The 22,109-nt window shown below is 49.8% G+C and overlaps 1 protein-coding gene across 1 annotated transcript in view; it reads right to left on the bottom strand.

Moving 5' to 3' along the window:
- Positions 1–22,109, bottom strand: part of LOC115163111 (serine-rich adhesin for platelets) — a 217,806-nt gene that overhangs the window by 120,860 nt on the left and 74,837 nt on the right. Inside the window, exons 4-8 of the mRNA XM_029714736.1 lie at positions 17,608–19,264; positions 15,874–15,945; positions 15,692–15,716; positions 7,508–15,470; positions 3,014–3,880 (exon numbers count right to left, since the gene is read on the bottom strand). Coding sequence (XP_029570596.1) covers positions 3,014–3,880; positions 7,508–15,470; positions 15,692–15,716; positions 15,874–15,945; positions 17,608–19,264 — 10,584 coding nt within the window. The remainder of the gene's footprint in view (positions 1–3,013; positions 3,881–7,507; positions 15,471–15,691; positions 15,717–15,873; positions 15,946–17,607; positions 19,265–22,109) is intronic.

Below are 22,109 nucleotides of genomic sequence, written 5' to 3'. Positions count from 1 at the left end.
AGACCTGGACTAAAGCATCCGCCAACTCCTGGACAGTCTGTGGTGCAACGTGGCGTTGGTGGATGGCGCAAGACATGATGTCCCAGATATGCTCAATTGGATTCAGGTCTGGGCAGCGGGCGGGCCAGTCCATAGCATCAATGCCTTCCTCTTGCAGGAACTGCTGACACACTCCAGCCACATGAGGTCTAGCATTGTCTTGCATTAGGAGGAACCCAGGGCCAACCGCACCAGCATATGGTCTCACAAGGGGTCTGAGGATCTCATCTCGGTACCTAATGGCAGTCAAGCTACCTCTGGCGAGCACATGGAGGGCTGTGCGGCCCCCCAACGAAATGTCACCCCACACCATAGCTGACCCACCGCCAAACCGGTCATTCTGGAGGATGTTGCAGGCAGCAGAACGTTCTCCACGGCGTCTCCAGACTCTGTCACGTCTGTCACATGTGCTCAGTGTGAACCTCATCTGTGAAGAGCACAGGGCGCCAGTGGCGAATTTGGTGTTCTCTGGCAAATGCCAAACGTCCTGCACGGTGTTGGGCTGTAAGCACAACCCCCACCTGTGGACGTCGGGCCCTCATACCACCCTCATGGAGTCTGTTTCTGACCATTTGAGCAGACACATGCACATTTGTGGCCTGCTGGAGGTCATTTTGCAGGGCTCTGGCAGTGCTTCTCCTGCTCCTCCTTGCACAAAGGCGGAGGTAGCGGTCCTGCTGCTGGGTTGTTGCCCTCCTACGGCCTCCTCCACGTCTCCTGATGTACTGGCCTGTCTCCTGGTAGCGCCTCCATGCTCTGGACACTACGCTGACAGACACAGCAAACCTTCTTGCCTCAGCTCGCATTGATGTGCCATCCTGGATAGAGCTGCACTACCTGAGCCACTTGTGTGGGTTGTAGACTCCGTCTCATGCTACCACTAGAGTGAAAGCACCGGCAGCATTCAAAAGTGACCAAAACATCAGCCAGGAAGCATAGGAACTGAGAAGTGGTCTGTGGTCCCCACCTGCAGAACCACTCCTTTATTGGGGGTGTCTTGCTAATTGCCTATAATTTCCACCTGTTGTCTATTCCATTTGCACAACAGCATGTGAAATTTATTGTCAATCAGTGTTGCTTCCTAAGTGGACAGTTTGATTTCACAGAAGTGTGATTGACTTGGAGTTACATTGTGTTGTTTAAGTGTTCCCTTTATTTTTTGAGCAGTGTATATGTTTATCTAGGCAAGTCAGTTAAGAACAAATTCTTATTTTCAATGACAGCCTAGGAACAGTGGGAACAGTAACTGCCTTGGTCAGGGGCAGAATGACAGATTTTTACCTTGTCAGCTCCGGGATTCAATCTAGCAACCTTTCGGTTCCCAGTCCAATGCTCTTACCACTAGGCTACCTGCCGACCGAACTTTAATTATGTCACATCTGCTCCTGCTCCACCCCCTAGTGGACATCCGGTGTCTCTTTGACCTGCAGCCATTCCCCCAGTTCTCTCCCTCTCCCTCTTCTTCTCTCTCTCTGTGTGATTGTGTGGTTGGAGACAGGTGTGCTGGAGTCAGAGTAGTTCCCCACCAGCTGGAACCCGTTCCATAATCAAGACCTCTACAAATACTCAGTCCTGCCACTTCCACTCGGCCAGATTGTAATCTCCATTCAGTCAGTCATGCTTCTAGCTATTTGTTGTTATTTAAGATCTTGTATCCTGCTGTGCCTATTTCCTTGCCTGATGGTATTTCTCCTCTCACTGCAGTTTTGCCGCTCTGACTCTGGTTCCTGTCTCCTGTTCCACATCTCACCACCCTGCTACCCTGTTCTGGATTCAACTTATCATCACTCCCTTGGATTCCCCTCCGGACCTGTTTACCCAGCTCACTCCAACCTCAGTCTCCACATCTGGTTTCTTACAACTCATCCAGGGTTCCATGGATCTGCACTTCACCTGTGTTACAATAAATATCTTGGTTCATTCAGCCCTGTTTCCTGGTCGGAGTCTGCTCCTGGGTTCCACTGTGCTGCTCCGCTTAACAAATAACTCTACATACATGTACATATTACCTCAACTAACCGGTGCCCCCCTGTATATAGTCTCCACATTGACTCTGTACTGGTACCCCCTGTATATAGTCTCCACATTAACTCTGTACCGGTATCCCCCTGTATATAGTCTCCACATTGACTCTGTACCGGTACCCCCCTGTATATAGTCTCCACATTGACTCTGTACCGGTACCCCCTGTATATAGTCTCCACATTGACTCTGTACCGGTACCCCCTGTATATAGTCTCCACATTGACTCTGTACCGGTACCCCCCTGTATATAGTCTCCACATTGACTCTGTACCAGTACCCCCTGTATATAGTCTCCACATTAACTCTGTACCAGTACCACCTGTATATAGCCTCCACATTGACTCTGTACCGGTACCCCCTGTATATAGCCTCCACATTGCTCTGTACCGGTACCCCCTGTATATAGCCTCCACATTGACTCTGTACCGGTACCCCTTGTATATAGCCTCCACATTGACTCTGTACCAGTACCCCCTGTATATAGTCTCCACATTGACTCTGTACCGATACCCCCTGTATATAGTCTCGCTATTGTTATTTTACTGCTGCTCTTTAATTACTTGTTACTTTTATTTCTTATTCTTATTTTGTATTTTTTTACCTGCATTGTTGGTTAAGGCCATGTAAGTAAGCATTTCACTGTAAGATCTACACCTGTTGTATTCGGTGCATGTGACTAATAAAATTTGATTTGATTAGATTTTTGATAGGCCAGGAAATGAGACACATCACTCTCTATGCAAATGTGGGGTGTGAAACCTGACATTTCAAATCGTCTCTGCTGACGGACTGGTAGCAGAGAGCAGACAGATGGGCCTTTCTGACATTATAAAAAAATATCAGTCAGAACCGGTCCAGAACTGCTCAATGTCCCCTAAACAGGGGATTTAACATCTAAGAGGGTTACATTGTATAAATAATAAAATCAGTCATAGGACTGTGAACTTACCCGCTGCCCTGGCTTAGGGTAGTTGTCTGTCCTGGGGTCTCTTTTTCCTGGGCTGGTTGCTCCTCTGCCTGTTCCTCTTTCTGTCTTACTGGGGTAGCTTCCTCTGCCTGACCCAGTGGGGTAGGGGTTTCTGCCTGGTCCAATGGGGTAGGGGTCTCTGCCTGACCCAGTGAGGTAGGGGTCTCTGCCTGACCCAGTAGGGTAGGGGTCTCTGCCTGACCCAGTAGGGTAGGGGTCTCTGCCTGACCCAGTAGGGTAGGGGTCTCTGCCTGACCCAGTGGAGTAGGGGTCTCTGCCTGATCCAGTGGAGTAGGGGTCTCTGCCTGATCCAGTGGAGTAGGGGTCTCTGCCTGACCCAGTAGGGTAGGGGTCTCTGCCTGACCCAGTGGGGTAGGGCTCTCTGCTTGACCCAGTGAGGTAGGGGTTTCTGCCTGACCCAGTGGGGTAGGGGTCTCTGCCTGACCCAGTGAGGTAGGGGTCTCTGCCTGACCCAGTGAGGAAGGGGTCTCTGCCTGACCCAGTAGGGTAGGGGTCTCTGCCGGACCCAGTAGGGTAGGGCTCTCTGCTTGACCCAGTGGGGTAGGGGTCTCTGCCTGACCCAGTGGAGTAGGGGTCTCTGCCGGACCCAGTGGGGTAGGGGTCTCTGCCGGACCCAGTGGGGTAGGGGTCTCTGCCGGACCCAGTGGGGTAGGGGTCTCTGCCTGATCCAGAGGGGTAGGGGTCTCTGCCGGACCTAGTAGGGTAGGGGTCTCTGCCGGACCCAGTAGGGTAGGGCTCTCTGCCGGACCCAGTAGTGTAGGGGTCTCTTCAGAGGGGGTTTGGAACTCTGCCACAGGAGACACCAGAGGCTCCAAAGGCTGGAAGCTTCTGTAGAGAGGCAGAGGGTTGGGAATGAGAGAGAGGTACATTGAAGTCGTTAGCAAAGACATATACACAGAGTGACACGCAAACAAATGTTCTGTCCGCTTGTGTGTGTGTGTGTGTGTGTGTGTGTGTTTGTGTGTGTATTTGTGTGTGTATTTGTTGTTGTTTTTCCCCCTTTTCCCTCAGTTTCACAGCAACAGCTGTGTTCCACCGAGGGGGGAGGGGGGGGGGAGAATAGCTTCATTCTCTTCTCAAAGGACAGGGGTGATGTCACTGCCGATGTCATCTCGTTAGATATAAAAGTACTACAGTTCTCTCCATTGACCTCTGTTATAAAAGTCTACCACAGAGGTTGCGTCCAAAATGGCATCCCTATTCGAGGAGTGCACTGCTTCTTACCAGGGCCCGTTAGGAATAGGGCCCGTTAGGAATAGGGTGCCATTGGATACACATCCAGAGTCAGACAACACCCAGACAGTCATGCTATGTTGTTTACTCCCTCATTCATATACAAAAAAGTGTCCCAAATGGCACCATATTCCCTATCTAGTGCACTACTTTTGACCAGAGTCCTATGGGTCCATATTCCCTATCTAGTGCACTACTTTTGACCAGGGTCCTATGGGTCCATATTCCCTATCTAGTGCACTACTTTTGACCAGAGTCCTATGGGTCTATATATCCTATCTAGTGCACTACTTTTGACCAGAGTCCTATGGGTCTATATATCCCATCTAGTGCACTACTTTTGACCAGAGTCCAATGGGTCCATAGTTCCTTTCTAGTGCACTACTTTTAACCAATGCCTGTTGAAAGTAGTGCACTACATAGGGAATAGGGTGCCATTCCAGACCCTACAAAGTTATCCTCTGGGTTCACTTCTCATTCGTATTCACACTGCTCCTTTGGTAATAACATCCATAACGTGTCAACGTGGCTGAATTAGTTTTCATATATTAATAAAAATCACTGGCAGAGGCCATGAATATCACATGAATGTTTATAAAAGGGAAATTAACACCACAGTCGTTGATTTACAGAGTAATACTGTCACAACTAAAGTACATATTACTGTAATGTCACAACTAAAGTACATATTACTGTTCTGTGTCACAAAAAATTTACATATTACTGTTCTCTGTCACAACTAAAGTACATATTACTGTGATGTCACAGCTAATGTACATATTACTGTTCTCTGTCACAACTAAAGTACATATTACTGTGATGTCACAGCTAATGTACTTATTACTGTTCTCTGTCACAACTAAAGTACATATTACTGTGATGTCACAGCTAATGTACATATTACTGTTCTGTGTCACAACTAAAGTACATATTACTGTTCTCTGTGTCATAGGCAGCTAGCAATAGATTACATTCTGGATTCTCTACACGTGTACCGATGAAGAAACATGGTGACAATTTGATGTTTTGTTGATACTCTACACTCTTGTCTATGAAGTATAGGCTGTGTTCTTCCTGTGTGAAAGGTCCCAGATGTTTGACAGACCCTGGTTCAGGGCCTTAAACCACTGAACCAGGGTCTGTAGTGACTCCTCTAGCACTGAGACGCAGTGCCTCAGACCGCTGAACCAGGGTCTGTAGTGACGCCTCTAGCACTGAGACACAGTGCCTCAGACCGCTGAACCAGGGTCTGTAGTGACTACTCTAGCACTGAGACGCAGTGCCTCAGACCGCTGAACCAGGGTCTGTAGTGACTACTCTAGCACTGAGACGCAGTGCCTCAGACCGCTGAACCAGGGTCTGTAGTGACGCCTCTAGCACTGAGATGCAGTGACCACTGAACTACTCGTGAGCTCCTCTCATCATAGTTACAAATACATAGTGTAGGTGGAGTTTCTGTAGTATGTAATGCAACTGAATGATCAATGCAATAAAGTATGCGAAAGTGGATGTTTTACCATCATCTCTGTTCTAGTAGTATATCATAAAGACACAAGCTTGTTAATGTATTTCAAAATACGGCAAAAAAAAAATATTAAATGTCGGCTAACAACATCACAGAGGTTGTGTGATGTAGCACTAGTTTGGTCACAACACATGAACAGGCTTGGTGTTGGCCTTTCTGATTCCATAACCCAGGAACCACATTTCTAAATAAACCATTCTATAGAGGGCTTAAAAGAGAGTTATGGGCCGTGATAACATGAATTTAATGAGCTGGAACTATATCTCCCTGACGACGCGGTATCTCCCTGACAGCATGGCATCTCCCCGACGACGCGGTATCTCCCTGGCGGTGCAATATCTCCCTGATGACGCGGTATTTCCTTGACGGCCCGATATCTGCCTGATGGCCCGATGTCTCCCTGGTGGCCCGATGTCTCCCTGATGGCACGATATCCCCCTAACGTTGCAGTATCTCCCTGACGGCGCGGTATCTCCCTGACGGCGTGGTATCTCCCTGACGGCACGATATCCCCCTAACGGCGCAGTATCTCCCTGACGGCGCGGTATCTCCCTGACGGCGTGGTATCTCCCTGACGGCACGATATCCCCCTAACGGCGCAGTATCTCCCTGACGGCGTGGTATCTCCCCCTAACGCAGCGGTATCTCCCCCTAACGCAGCGGTATCTCCCCCTAACGCAGCGGTATCTCCCCCTAACGCAGCGGTATCTCCCCCTAACACCGAGGTATCTCCCTGCCGGCGCGGTATCTCCCTGACAGCGTGGTATCTCCCCCTAATGGTGTGGTATCTCTCTGACGGCGTGGCATTTCCCTCTAATGGCGCTGTATCTCCCTGACAGCGTGGTATCTCCCACTAACAGTGTGGTATCTCCCTGGCAGCGTGGTATCTCCCCCTAAAGGCGCGGTATCTCCCTGACGGCGTGGTATCTCCCTGACGGCACGATATCCCCCTAACGGCGCAGTTTCTCCCTGACGGCGCGGTATCTCCCTGACGGCGTGGTATCTCCCCCTAACGCAGCGGTATCTCCCCCTAATGCAGCGGTATCTCCCCCTAACGCAGCGGTATCTCCCCCTAACACCGAGGTATCTCCCTGCCGGCGCGGTTTCTCCCCCTAACGGCGCGGTATCTCCCTGACAGCGTGGTATCTCCCCCTAATGGTGTGGTATCTCTCTGACGGCGTGGCATTTCCCTCTAATGGCGCTGTATCTCCCTGACAGCGTGGTATCTCCCACTAACAGTGTGGTATCTCCCTGGCAGAGTGGTATCTCCCCCTAAAGGCGCGGTATCTCCCTGACGGCGTGGTATCTCCCACTAACAGCATGGTATCTCCCTGACAGCGTGGTATCTCCCTGAAAGCGTGGTATCTCCCTGACAGCGTGGTATCTCCCCCTAATGGCGTGGTATCTCCCAGACGGCGTGGTATCTCCCCCTAATGGCATGGTATCTCCCCCTAACGGTGTGGTATCTCCCTCTAACCGACGGTATCTCCCTGACAGCATGGTATCTCCCCCTAATGGTGCGGTATCTCCCTGATGGCGTGGTATCTCCCCCTAACTGTGCGGTATCTCCCTGACGGCGCGATATCTCCCTGACGGTGTGGTGAAACAACAGAAAACAATGCAATAAACACAAACACTCCCTAGTCAACACAAGCACGCACGCACACACAGTCTGTGTACAGTGCAGAGTGCAATACCTGGGTTCTGTAGTTTTCTCAGAGGACTCCACTGTGTTCTGTTGGTGGGACTGTGAGAGGGAGGCTGCATGGGATCTGAGAGCAGCCAACCAGTCTACCTCTGGTTCTGTCTGTTCTGTAGTAGGACCAGTCTGTTCTGTGGTAGGACCAGTCTGTTCTGTAGTAGGACCAGTCTGTTCTGTGGTAAGACCAGTCTGTTCTGTGGTAGGACCAGTCTGTTCTGTGGTAAGACGAGTCTGTTCTGTGGCAGGACCAGTTTGTTCTGTGGCAGGACCAGTCTGTTCTGTGGTAAGACCAGTCTGTTCTGTGGTAGGACCAGTCTGTTCTGTAGTAGGACCAGTCTGTTCTGTGGTAGGACCAGTCTGTTCTGTGGTAGGACCAGTCTGTTCTGTGGCAGGACCAGTCTGTTCTGTGGCAGCACCAGTTTGTTCTGTGGCAGGACCAGTTTGTTCTGTGGCAGGACCAGTCTGTTCTTTGGCAGGACCAGTCTGCTCTGTGGTAGGTCCAGTCTGTTCTGTGGCAGGACCAGTTTGTTCTGTGGCAGGATCAGTTTGTTCTGTGGCAGGACCAGTTTGTTCTGTGGTAGGACCAGTCTGTTCTGTGGTAGGACCAGTCTGTTCTGTAGTAGGACCAGTCTGTTCTGTAGTAGGACCAGTCTGTTCTGTGGCAGGACCAGTTTGTTCTGTGGCAGGACCAGTTTTTTCTGTGGCAGGACCAGTTTGTTCTGTGGCATCCTGTGGAACTGCATCATCTGTTAAGAGCCTCTGTTTTTCCTCCTTCTTTTTCTTCTGCTTTTGTTTCCTCTCTTCCATCCTTTTTGCTAATGCTTTCATCCTCTTCTCTTTCTTCCTGTTCAAGGCCTCAATATCCTCCTCCGCGGCCTCTCTCTCTGAGTCAGTTAGTTGTGCTACTGTGGGGCTTTCTGTGGTTGTTGTTGATATTGTTGTGCTGGAGGCCTTCTGGACCACATGAGGATCAGGATCGACATTGAGACCAGGACTTTCTCGAGTTCCATGAACGTTTCTGTTTTTTACCACGTCATAAGCTAAACATGGTTGAACTGCCTTGTATTCTGCATCCTGTACAGAGGCTTTGACCTGAACAGGGTGAGTGTCAGCCACTATGACAGGAGTGTCGGTGACCTGGTCTGGGGTCAGTTTGACAGGGACAGTCACTTTGATCTGGTGGTCTGAGACAGGGTTAGGTTCAGCCTCCATGTCTGGATTATGTGGTATGACCTCCTCCTTGTGAACCCCGTGCCACTCGGTGCTTACTCTTCCCTGTGAAGATGATGATGATGAGGCAGGAGATTCCAGCGGTGTGGTTTCATCTTGGTGTGAATCCGTTCCAACAGGGGCTGCAGTGTTCTCTGTTTTGCTGCGTTGATCTTGACGCATCGGTGTTATAACACCAGTTCTCTGACTCTTATCCTCAACGTTCTCCTCATCCTTCACCAACAGACCCTTTGACTTCAGCTCTGAACGGTCTGAATCCGACAGGACATGGACTACTCCTGGCCCAGTGTTTTGGTTTTCATCTGTCTTCTTTTCACTACCATCAGGGACTTTTACTACAGTCCCTGTGTTGTTGTCTCTCTCAATATCCCCACTAACCCAGTCTAAAAAGAAACGATTGTGACTATGAGAAGGCATATTGACTCCTTCATGACTAAGGTTGAAGCTATGAAAAGGTATACTGACTCCATAGTCCCTTACAGTAGAACTAATATTCCCCACTCCCTCCCCTGTGTCTGGACCTCTCTCTCCATCGATGACATCATAGATGCAGTCACCTGACTTGCCGTTCTCTTCCTGACCGCCCAGGGTCCTCTCTGCTCCCTGTGTTACCCCCGGCAACAGTGTTGAAGCTGTGAGGGACTCAGTGCGTTTGTTGTTGTCTGATTCTCCTCCTCCATCACGTCTAACTAAACGACCACATGATAAGTCCTCTGAGGCAGTACTGGATCCTGGCCTTTCCTGCTGCTGCTCTTGTTCCTGTTGCCGAGCAAAACGGTTCAGACGAATCACTGAATCTGATTGGTTAAGAGCTGCATTTTCAGTCGAATCGGGCACAAAGGGGTCTCTAGTCTCTTCGCAGGGCTCCAGTGTCTTCACTGTTGTTGGCACCGGCAGCGTGGGGTAGAGACTTTGTTCTAACACAGAGGGAGAGGACAAATAGCTAGAGTCTCCACTGGAACAAAACCCATCCTTAAATGAGCCAAAAGGAGCCAGGCTGGGGTCAGATGAGGCCTTGTCCTCTCCTTTACCTGTTCTGACACTCTTTCTTCCTGTTTGCTCCACAGCGTTAACTATCTGTGCACTCCCCGAGTTGTCTCCCTGCACATCACCACCATGCCAATCTAAAAAGAAACGATTATGAGAAGGCATATTGGCTCCAATGTCTGTTATTTCACTCTTCTCATCTCTCTCCTCATGGAGAGCTCCTATTTGTGATTCTGTCAGTGTTTGTGTTTGCTCCTGTTCAAAATGCTGATATCCGGTCTCTCTGATTTGTTCTCCTGCTTTCTTATCAGTCCTATTACTCTGCTGTTGTGTACTTGTCTGATTCCATTTTCCTTTCTGCTTGTCATCCTCTATTTCCTGTTGTTTATCCACTGTTTGTTTTTCTTCCTGCCTTTTTCCCTCTTGAGAGAGATTCTCATCCCCCTTTTTATGTTCTTTCTCTGTTTCCTTCTCCTCTGTTTCCTTCCCCTCTGTTTCCTTCTCCTCTGTTTCCTTCTTCCCTGTTTTCCTTCTCCATGTTTCCTTCTCCTCTGTTTCCTTCTCATCTGTTTCCTTCTCATCTGTTTCCTTCAGCCCTGTTTTCTTCCAACCTGTTTCCTGCTCTCTTTCCTTCTCATCATTTTGTCTCCTCTCTTCCTTCTTTTCCTCTGTTCTCTTTTTCTTTTGTTTCATCTTGTCCCCCTGTTTGTCGTCTGTGTTTACATTGAGAGGCTGGCTGCTTATTGGCTGCTCAGCACTGAGTGGTGGGCTGACATTTATAATGTCATCTTTAATGGACAAACCCACACTGATGACCTCATCATTAATGGATGCAGCACTACTGAATAGATTAACCCTAAGAGGCTCTTCTACCTTGGGCTCAGGAATGGTGTTATCAGATCCAGCTGTTGATACTGTTGTGGTCTGAGGCTGAGATGGTGATTTAGAGATGGGGATTTTTTCTGGAAGCTTCTCACTAACCTCCTCTTTAACCTTTTCAGCCAGTGACCCTTTGTCACCACTGCTGCCAGTCTTATGTGCTTCCTCTTCCTCCCTGTGTCTCAGATAATCTCTGTACTCTGAATCCAGTATTACAGATGCTGCCTGTGTCACTTCCTGTATCACATGATCAGGGAGTGGTGTCATTTCCCCTGTCACATGATCAGGAAGTGTGATGATGTCATAGTGACTCAGCATGGGACCTGGGTGCTTCAGTATCACTATTGGCCCAATACTATCAGATTGATCCCTCAGTATAGGAGAGGACAGGTCAAAGACTGTTACCTTTGGAATACTGGCCTCAGTCACTGTCTTAACTTCAACCTCAGCTCCAGCCACGGTCGTTGCCTCATCTTCAACCTCAGCTCCAGCCACGGTCGTTGCCTCATCTTCAGCCTCAGCTCCAGCCATGGTCGTTGCCTCATCTTCAGCCTCAGCTCCAGCCACGGTCATTGCCTCATCTTCAGCCTCAGCTCCAGCCACGGTCGTTGCCTCAGCTTCAACCTCAGCTCCAGCCACGGTCGTTGCCTCATCTTCAACCTCAGCTCCAGCCACGGTCATTGCCTCATCTTCAACCTCAGCTCCAGCCACGGTCGTTGCCTCATCTTCAGCCTCAGCTCCAGCCACGGTCGTTGCCTCATCTTCAGCCTCAGCTCCAGCCACGGTCGTTGCCTCATCTTCAGCCTCAGCTCCAGCCACAGTCGTTGCCTCATTTTCAGCCTTAGCCAAATCCAAAGAAGGGAAGTCTGTACTCTGAGGCCCCTCTCTACCCTTCATAGGATCTGAAGGGGATTGGTTAGGGACATTCATCTCTGGAATACAAAGCCCAGTCTCTAGCACAACTTTGGCCCCGGCTCCAGCCTCAAGTCTGTCCCCAGCCATAGCGTAAGCCACAGAGGGAGGGTCTCTAGAACATTGTGGAGTCTGTGGCAGCCTCTCTCTGGTCTCCATATGATCTGTGACAGGAAGGTCATGGTGAATTGATTGGTCTGATTGGTCTAATTGGCTTGTGGGCTGATCAGCCTGAATGGTGGGCTGTTCCTCATCCGGTTTTGTCTGCAGCGTCGTAGTGACTACTACAGCCGTGGTGTTGGTCAAGGTCACATCTCCAGAGGGGTTTGATCTTGATCCACCATCTGGCTGGATAGAGAGGGAACCTACACTGGGCACTGCACACAGACACTGGGCACTGCACACAGGTCCAGCACAGGTGAACGCATCTTCAAAAAAAAACTGGAAAACAGATTCACTGGATGTGGTGGTGAGGTGCTTCTGAGCAGGGGATGGTGTGAGGGATGAAGAAGAAGGAGGAGGAGGAAGTTTGAAATCCACCTGTTCTGAGTCTGGGACTGGGTCTGGGTCAGCTGCACTAAGAGTAGATATAGGAGCGGAGTCCTGATGTCTTTTACTATTGTCTTCGACTACTAATGCTCCAGAATCTCCACATGCAGTCTCTGGAAGCCCTGTCCTAGCTAACAGGCAAGATTCTACTTTTCCTCTATCTTGTCCATACTTTTTCTCTCCCTCCTTCTCTCCTCCCTCCTTCTCTCCTTTCTCTGACCCCTTCCCAGTCTCTGACACCTTCTCAGAGTCTTTGACATCTCTTCCTGGTTGGTACTTCTGCTGAGGCTCCCCCTGGAGGTCAAGGGGTTTCAGTGTTGGAAGAGCATCCCCAGCTAGAGCCACTTGTGGTGGGCTTACAGCTGCTGGTGGTGGGATCTCTGGCTTCTTGGATCTGAGGAAGTCATGGGAGGTGAAACTGGCTTCAGTCACTGGGTGGTGAAGGTTCTCGTGTACCTTCAGTGGAGGCAGGGAGGCACAGTCCAGTCCAGTAGCTGGTTGGGAAACAGAGACATCATTGAGGCCTATAGAGGAGCTATCATCTGATTTCACCACATTGTTGAAAAATAGTTTCCTGTTGTCCCCTACATTGCCCATCAGAGCTAGCTGGAACACCTCAACTCCAGCCATGGTGGGGCCTTCCACTACACCACTGCCAAAGCCTTGAGACTGAGACTGTACTGATCTGAGGAGTGTAGCTTCACTCTCAGTGCTGGTGTGGTCGATACGGACCGGTTGATCGTAGCTCACAACTGTAGCCGAGCTCTGCTGTAACTGAAACACCAGTGGAGGCTGAGGTGAGATAAAAGAGATGGTAGACGGAGGATCCTTCCCTGTCTCTCTCCCGGTCTCTGTGTCTGAGAGGAAGGCTTCTCTTATTTCTCCTGGGACAGGTCGTAAAGTTCCTCCTTTCTCTTCTGGATCCTCCTTTCTCTCCTGGCTCTGTTTAAGACAATCCCTGTCCTCAGTCTCTGTGCCTCCCTTTGTGTTGCTTCTGAAGCCCTGCAACTGTGGCTCAGAGTGGTCGTTAAGACCTAGGACAGGTCCTGTGGGCACTCTTCCTCCTTTCTCCTCTAGTTCTGGACTCAGGCTCTGTTTGAAATGAGATGACTCCTCTGTCTCTGTACCTCTGTTCTCTTTTGACTTCAGACTCTGTTTGAGACAAAGTTTGTCGTCTCCTGACTCCTTAGTCTCTGTGCCTTTCTTTGTGTTGTTGCTGTCCCGGGCCTCTGTGCCTCTCTTTGTGTTGTTGCTGTCCCGGGTCTCCTCATGCTCAGCAGAGTGAAAGGGAGGGAGGAGAGATGAAAGGAGAGCTAAATCTCTGTTTTCTGTCTGCCGGAAGGGCTGAGAGACAGAGAGACTGCCTTGTTCTTGTTTACCAGAGGTGCTGAGCTGAGAGTGAAGAGATGAGAGAGCTGGATCTCTGTTGCCCTGTTGCTGTATTGGTGGAAAGAGAGAGAGACAGACCTGATCAGCAGAGATGATGATGCTGCTGCTGGCAGATGTGGAGGAGGTAGAGGAGGCTATGATGAGCTCAGCCCCCCAGCAGCACTGCGACGGTAGTAATGAGTCGACAGGAACAGGAACGGCAGCGGTGGTAGAGTCAGGGGGTTGTAGTAGTGAGTCGACAGGAACAGGAACGGCAGCGGTGGTAGAGTCAGGGGGTTGTAGTAGTGAGTCGACAGGAACAGGAACGGCAGCGGTGGTAGAGTCAGGAGGCTGACAAGTCTCACTCCCAGCTGATGACACCTTGCTAGCTGTGGGGCCCGCCGCTGTCGGATGGCTCAATGAAACCTGCTCTCTGGCAGCAGCTACCCCTCCTCTCCCTCCTCTCTGTTCTCCGCCCTCCTTTCCTCCTCCTCCTCTTTTTCCCTCCTCTCCCTCCTTTCCCCCTCTCTCCAATCCGGTGGCAGTAGCAGTGTTGTTGTCTTCCTGGCAGTGACGTCCAGTGATTACCCAGAGGGGAAAAGGAGAGGTATCAGTGACGTTGTGGTCTTCTGTCCGGTGTCCAGACTCCTTCTCTTTCTCCCCCTTCTTTTCTCTCTCCGTGGCTGGAGAGAGTGTGTTGGTCCCTGGGGTGCCGCTGACAGGCGTCCCCCCTCCCGTCTCTTCACTCTCCGGTGAGTTGTGAGGCACAGCGTTATTGCTGCAGTCCTCGTCAGACGCAGATACAACCCTTGTCTCTGTCTTTGTATCCTTAACAGGGAGTGCAGGTGAGCCTTTTATCCCTGTGTCGATTAAAGAGAGCTGGGTGTGTCTGCACGCCGGGTGGAGGAGAGCTGTTTCTCTGTGTCGCTCCTCTCCTGCAGAGCACTTCAACAGACTCTCCTCTATCCCCTCTAAACCTCTCCCTCTGTCTCCTAGTGCCACCGACTCTGTTTCTGCTGTTACTGCCGTGTCTCTCTCCAGCCAATCGAGCTGCCTGTTTTTCCCCTCTCCCTCACATTCGATCATTTCTGGCATCGTGGGTGTTGTCATGGGCAACGCGTTGCCAGCGGCAGCAGTGGCCACTACTGAAGGCTCTTCAAGGGCGCTCTTCTTCTCCTCCTCCTCCTCCTCCTCCTCCTCCTCCTCCCTCACTTCCTCTCCTATACAGGCTCGGTTCTGGTTCTGAATCTGAGAGTGTGTGTTTCTCTGGTCCAGTGTGTGTGTGATTCTATGGTTGAGTGTGTGTGTGTTAGTCTGGTCCAGTGTGTGTGTGTTAGTCTGGTCCAGTGTGTGTGTGATTCTCTGGTTCAGTGTTTGTGTGTTTTCTCCACACTTCACAGAGAATACATGTTCTTCCTGTGTTGTTCTATCTGATCTCTGATCAGAAACACGGGCAGAGATTGAGCTGACATTACTACGCAGATCAATAACTGTGGTCTGGACAGATGTATTCCTGTCATTATCACTGACCCTTCCTGTTGCATTGTGGTTCCGGTCTGGGGTTTTAACACCGCGAGTCAGAGGGAAGGGGCCACCTGTCTGGCGGTGTTCTGCAGACTGCTGAGGCTCCTTGGGTAGGGTTGGGGCCAGACTGGGGGCAGGTGAACCAGCCTGGACGGTGGCTGGGGGGCTGGAGCTGGGTTGGGCCTGGGTAAGGGCCAGGCTGAGGGCAGGTGAACCCAGGGCCAGGCTGGTAGTAAGATGATCCCCACAGCCTGTGGATGAGGGGCTGGAGCTGGTCTGTCCCTTGGGGCTCAGCTGTTCCTGGTAACCTGAACTCTTGCCCTGTGGTTCTCTGTTTGTCCCTGTTTGGATGTCTGTCTGTGACTCTGGCTTTGACTGTGTCTTTGTCTCTGACTCTGGCTTTGACTGTGTCTGTGTCTCTGGCTTTAACTCCGGCTTTGTCTCTGTCTGTGTCTCGGTCTGTGTCTCTGTCTGTGTCTCTGGCTTTGTCTGTGTCTCTGGCTTTGACTCTGTCTGTGTCTCTGTCTGTGTCTCTGGCTTTGTCTCTGTCTGTGACTCCGGCTTTGTCTCTGTCTGTGTCTCTGGCTTTGTCTGTGTCTCTGGCTTTGTCTCTGTCTGTGACTCTGGCTTTGACTCCGGCTTTGTCTCTGTCTGTGTCTCTGGCTTTGTCTGTGTCTCTGTCTCTGACTCTGGCTTTGACTGTGTCTGTGTCTGTGTCTCTGGCTTTGACTCCGGCTTTGTCTCTGTCTGTGTCTCTGGCTTTGTCTGTGTCTGTGTCTCTGGCTTTGACTCTGTCTGTGTCTCTGGCTGTGTCTCTGTCTGTGTCTCTGGCTTTGTCTGTATCTGTGTCTGTGTCGCTGTCTGTCTCTCTGTCTGTGTCTCTGGCTTTGTCTGTGTCTGTGTCTCTGGCTTTGACTCTGTCTGTGTCTCTGTCTGTGTCTCTGGCTTTGACTCTGACTCTGTCTCTGTCTGTGTCTCTGGCTTTGTCTGTGTCTCTGGCTTTGACTCTGTCTGTGTCTCTGTCTGTGTCTCTGGCTTTGACTCTGACTCTGTCTCTGTCTGTGTCTCTGGCTTTGTCTCTGTCTGTGACTCTGGCTTTGACTCTGTCTGTGACTCTGGCTTTGACTCTGTCCGTGTCTTCGGCTTTGACTCTGTCTGTGTCTCTGGCTTTGTCTGTGTCTGTGATGCTGTCTGTGTCTCTGGCTTTGACTCTGTCTGTGTCTCTGGCTTTGACTCTGTCTGTGTCTCTGGCTTTGACTCTGTCTGTATATGTGTCTTAGGCTTTGTCTGTGTCTGTGTCTCTGTATGTGTCTCTGGCTTTGACTCTGTCTGTATCTCTGACTTTGTCTCTGTATGTGACTCTGGCTTTGACTCTGTCTGTGTCTCTGTCTGTGTCTCTGGCTTTGTCCCTGTCTGTGTCTCTGTCTGTGTCTCTGTCTGTGTCTCTGGCTTTGACTCTGGCTTTGACTCTGGCCGTGTCCGTGTCTGTGTCTCTGACTTTGTCTTTGCCTCTGGCTGTGGCTCTGGCTTTGACTCTGTCTGTGTCTCCATCTGGGTCTCCATCTGTGTCTCCGTCTGTGGCTCTGGCTTTGACTCTGGCCGTGTCTGTGTCTCTGTCTGTGTCTCTGACTTTGACTCTGTCTGTGTCTCCGTCTGTGTTTCCGTCTGTGTCTCCGTCTGTGTCTCTGGCTTTGACTCTGTCTGTGTTTCCGTCTCTGTCTCTGTCTGTGTCTCTGGCTTTGACTCTGTCTGTGACTCTGGCTTTGACTCTGGCTTTGACTCTGGCTTTGACTCTGGCCGTGTCTGTGTCTGTGTCTTTGGCGTTGACTCTGTCTGTGTCTCTGTCTTTGACTCTGGCTTTGACTCTGACTCTGTCTCTGTCTGTGTCTCTGGCTTTGTCTGTGTCTGTGTCTCTGGCGTTGACTCTGTCTGTGTCTCTGTCTGTGTCTCTGGCTTTGTCTCTGTCTCTGACTCTGGCTTTGACTCTGGCTTTGACTCTGGCCGTGTCTCCGTCTGTGTCTCCGTCTGTGACTCCGTCTGTGACTCTGGCTTTGACTCTGGCTTTGACTCTGGCTTTGACTCTGGCTTTGACTCTGTCTGTGTTTCTGTATGTGTCTCTGGCTTTGACTTTGACTCTGTCTGTGTCGCCGTCTGTGTCGCCGTCTGTGTCTCTGTCTTTGACTCTGGCTTTGACTCTGGCTTTGACTCTGTCTGTGTCTCTGTCTGTGTCTCTGACTTTGACTGTGTCTGTGTCGCCGTCTGTGTCTCTGGCTTTGTCTCTGTCTGTGACTCTGGCTTTGACTCCGGCTTTGTCTCTGTCTGTGTCTCTGGCTTTGTCTGTGTCTCTGTCTGTCTCTCTGGATTTGACTCTGTATCTGTCTGTGTCTCTGGCTTTGACTCTGTCTTTGTCTCTGTCTGTGTCTCTAGCTTTGTCTGTGTCTGTGTCTCTGGCTTTGACTCTGTCTGTGTCTCTGTCTGTGTCTCTGGCTTTGACTCTAACTCTGTCTCTGTCTGTGTCTCTGGCTTTGTCTCTGTCTGTGACTCTGGCTTTGACTCCGGCTTTGTCTCTGTCTGTGTCTCTGGCTTTGTCTGTGTCTGTGACGCTGTCTGTGTCTCTGACTTTGACTCTGTCTGTGTCTCCATCTGTGTCTCCGTCTGTGTCTCCGTCTGTGTCTCTGGCTTTGACTCTGTCTTTGTCTCTGGCTTTGACTCTGGCTTTGACTCTGGCCGTGTCTGTGTCTCTGACTTTGTCTTTGTCTCTGTCTGTTGCTCTGGCTTTGACTCTGGCCGTGTCTCCGTCTGTGTCTCTGGCTTTGACTCTGTCTTTGTCTCTGGCTTTAACTCACATCTCTGTGTCTGTGTCTGTGGCTTTGACTCTGTATTTGTCTGTGTCTGTGGCTTTGTCTCTGGCTGTGTCTCTGGCTTTGTCTCTGGCTGTGTCTCTGGCTTTGGCTCTGTCTGTGTCTCTGTCTGCGTCTCTGTCTGCGTCTCTGTCTGCGTCTCTGTCTGCGTCTCTGTCTGCATCTCTGTCTGCATCTCTGTCTGTGTCTGTGAGACTTTGCCTCTTTTCTTTTTCCTCCTCTTTTTCTGTGAGTTTGACTTTTTCTCCATGTCTAACTTGATATCATTATGTAGTGTTGACTCAGCCTGCTTGGACTCAGCCTGCTTGGACTCAGCCTGCTTGGACTCAGCCTGCTTGGACTCAGCCTGCTTGGACTCTGTCTGCTTCGACTGTGCCTGTGAGTCTACCTTAGTCCGTTCGGAGGTTTTTTGTCCTGTCATCTGGACTGTTTTAGGTCCTACTACTAAGCCTAACAGTAGCTGTATCTCTGTCTCTGCCTGCTCTCTCTGCTCCACAGACTCTGGACTTACCAGGGTCTCTTTAAATAAATCTGCATCTGTTGTCGAGTCTAATGGCATCTGAGAGTCTGTTTCCTTCAGTGCATCCGCCTTTTTGTTTGAGTGAATCTCTGCCTCTGCCTCTCTAGCCATTCTCTCAAACAGTTGTAATGTGCTTTCCTCTTGTTTAGCCTCTTTGGCTGCTCCCTCTTCAACTGGTATCTTATTATTTCCCAGAAGGTAACTTCTGAAACTAAACCCTTCGGTATAGGCTGTAACCCTCTGACTGGTTGATGTGTCACTGTTTCCACGCTGTGTTTCCTCGTTGCCATTTTCACCGTCGTCATCGTTGTTGTTGTTGTTGCCGTGGTATCCTGGCTGGATCACAAGTAGGGGAGGTGGTGGCCGTATCCGTGGCGATGGAGAAGAGGACTCTGTGTCCTTGGGAACAGTAACAGTCACTCCTCTTCCTCTAGCCATTCTCTCCTCTTTGTCTGTCACTCCTCCTCCCGTATCCCTTCTTCCTTCCTCTTCCTCATAGTGGACTGAATATTTGGGCAGAAGGCCCACAGGTGGGCATTGACCACTGGCCTCAGAGACATGGAGGTCTGGTATGCTCAGAGAGGCCATTTGTTCCTCGTATTCCTGGAAGGCCTCGAGCAGCTCCTGCTCCAGGAGCATGGCAGGGGACAGGGGTGTGAGAGGTGGAGCACTCTGCGTGGGCATACCAGTAGACTGGGCTGGGGACAAGGGTAGAGAAGATAGCGCTGGGAGGGGTGGGCACATGAATGGGGCATCTTCAACGGGCGGGGCAATCGGCAGGGCTGGGACCCTCTCCAGGGCCAGAGCTGGAGACGGGGGCAGAAGGGGTGGGGATAGGGCACCCTCCATGGACGTGGAAGTAGGTTTGGGGGAAGGATGGGTACGAATGTCTGCGGGAACTAGGTCAGCATGGCCGGGATGCCTGAGGTCCAGGGTGGGGTGGGGTGGGGTGGGGTATGGGGACCACCCGGGCAGGAGGGTGGAGTGGAGTTGGGGGGTGACCCCAGCCGGATAGGAAGGTGGGCAGGGAGACAGAGTTAGTTACTGGGAACTGGTCATCAAAACAGCTGTCCATTCCATGATGCTATAGAAAACGCATAGCACACGCCGGGCAGGGGCAAGTCCCAACTCCATACACAGCTACTGAAATCTGCACACAGGTACTGCACTGCAATCTGCACACAGCACACAGGTAATGCACTGTAATCTGCACACTGCACACAGGTAATGCACTGTAAACTGCACACTGCACAAAGGTACTGCACTGTAACCTGCACACTGCACACATGTACTGCACTGCAATCTGCACACAGCACACAGGTACTGCACTGCCATCTGCACATAGCACACAGGTACTGCACTGCAATCTGCACATAGCACACAGGTAATGCATTGTAATCTGCACACTGCACACAGGTAATGCACTGTAAACTGCACACTGCACAAAGGTACTGCACTGTAATCTGCACACAGCACACAGGTACTGCACTGCACTGTAATCTGCACACAGCACACAGGTACTGCACTGCACTGTAATCTGCACATAGCACACAGGTACTGCATTGCAATCTGCACACAGCACACAGGTACTGCACTGTAATCTGCACACTGCACACAGGTATTGCACTGCAATCTGCACACAGCACACATGCACTGCACACTGCACCTGTACACAACACTGCACTATAATCTGTACATTGTACAGAACACTGCATTCAGAAATGTTATAGAATGAATAGTCAGACAGCATAAAATCAGAGCATTCATTTAACACACGCAGATGAATAACTCAGTCAAAACAATGGTTTAGAGTACACAGCTGTTATCGTATTGAAAATGGTTTAGAGTACACAGCTGGTATCGAAGTACACAGCTGGTATCTGAGTACACAGCTGGTATCTTAAAGATAATGGTTTAGAGTACACAGCTGGTATCTTAATGATAATGGTTTAGAGTACACAGCTGGTATCTTAATGATAATGGTTTAGAGTACACAGCTGGTATCTTAATGATAATGGTTTAGAGTACACAGCTGATATCTTAATGATAATGGTTTAGAGTACACAGCTGATATCTTAATGATAATGGTTTAGAGTACACAGCTGATATCTGAGTACACAGCTGGTATCTTAAAGATAATGGTTTAGAGTACACAGCTGGTATCTTAATGATAATGGTTTAGAGTACACAGCTGGTATCTTAATGATAATGGTTTAGAGTACACAGCTGATATCTTAATGATAATGGTTTAGAGTACACAGCTGATATCTGAGTACACAGCTGGTATCTTAAAGATAATGGTTTAGAGTACACAGCTGGTATCTGAGTACACAGCTGGCATCTGAGTACACAGCTGGTATCTTAAAGATAATGGTTTAGAGTACACAGCTGGTATCTGAGTACACAGCTGGTATCTGAGTACACAGCTGGTATCTTAAAGATAATGTTTTAGAGTACACAGCTGGTATCTGAGTACACAGCTGGTGTCTGAGTACACAGCTGGTATCTTAAAGATAATGGTTTAGAGTACACAGCTGGTATCTTAAATATAATGGTTTAGAGTACACAGCTGGTATCTGAGTACACAGCTGGTATCTGAGAACACAACTGGTATCTTATAGATAATGGTTTAGAGTGCACAGCTGGTATCTGAGTACACAGCTGGTATCTTAAAGATAATAGTTTAGAGTACACAGCTGGTGTCTGAGTACACAGCTGGTATCTTAAAGATAATGGTTTAGAGTACACAGCTGGTATCTTAAATATAATGGTTTAGAGTACACAGCTGGTATCTGAGTACACAGCTGGTATCTGAGTACACAGCTGGTATCTTAAAGATAATAGTTTAGAGTACACAGCTGGTATCTGAGTACACAACTGGTATCTTATAGATAATGGTTTAGAGTGCACAGCTGGTATCTGAGTACACAGCTGGTATCTGAGTACACAACTGGTATCTTATAGATAATGGTTTAGAGTGCACAGCTGGTATCTGAGTACACAGCTGGTATCTGAGTACACAGCTGGTATCTTATAGATAATGTCTGCATCTCAAATGGCATCCTATTCCTTACATAGTGCACTACTTTGGGTCCTCTATGCACTATATAGGGAATAGGGTGCCAGTCCTGGTTAAAAGTAGTGCGCTATTTAGGGAATAGGGTGCCAGTCCTGGTTAAAAGTAGTGCGTTATTTAGGGAATAGGGTGCCAGTCCTGGTTAAAAGTAGTGCGTTATTTAGGGAATAGGGTGCCAGTCCTGGTTAAAAGTAGTGCACTATTTAGGGAATAGGGTGCCATTTAGGATGCAGACAATGGTTCTTTTCTCATAAATCAGAGAGCAGGAAACAGAGTGGTCACTCAGAAAGAAAGGCAATGTCATTATTGTCTTCTATGGTGGTCACTTAGCATTCAGAGACACGTCCACTCCTCCATCATCTACCCTCATTAAAGCCAGCGGGCGAGCAGGAGAGGACAGGAAGCCGTAATAAACCTCTTCATTGGTTTGCTGAATGGCTGAATCAATGCTGCTGAGTCATTGTAGCTAGGGTCACAGGACACTGGGAAGTAAATGTCTGCCTATTCCCTATATAGTGCACTACTTTTGACCAGGGCCCTTAAGGCTTTGTATAGGGAATAGAGTGCTATTTGGGACAAAGACACAGCCTTGCTTTATCTGTCCTGATGGACTCGGCAGTGATGGACTAGGCAGTGATGGACTAGGCAGTGATGGACTAGGCAGTGATGGACTAGGCAGTAGATACTGGGC

The sequence above is a fragment of the Salmo trutta genome, chromosome 2, assembly GCF_901001165.1.
Source record: "Salmo trutta chromosome 2, fSalTru1.1, whole genome shotgun sequence".
In the NCBI taxonomy this organism is placed as follows: Eukaryota; Metazoa; Chordata; class Actinopteri; order Salmoniformes; family Salmonidae; genus Salmo; species Salmo trutta.
The sequence above is the reverse complement of the archived record's forward strand: the minus strand, read 5'-3'. Positions and strand labels throughout refer to the sequence as shown.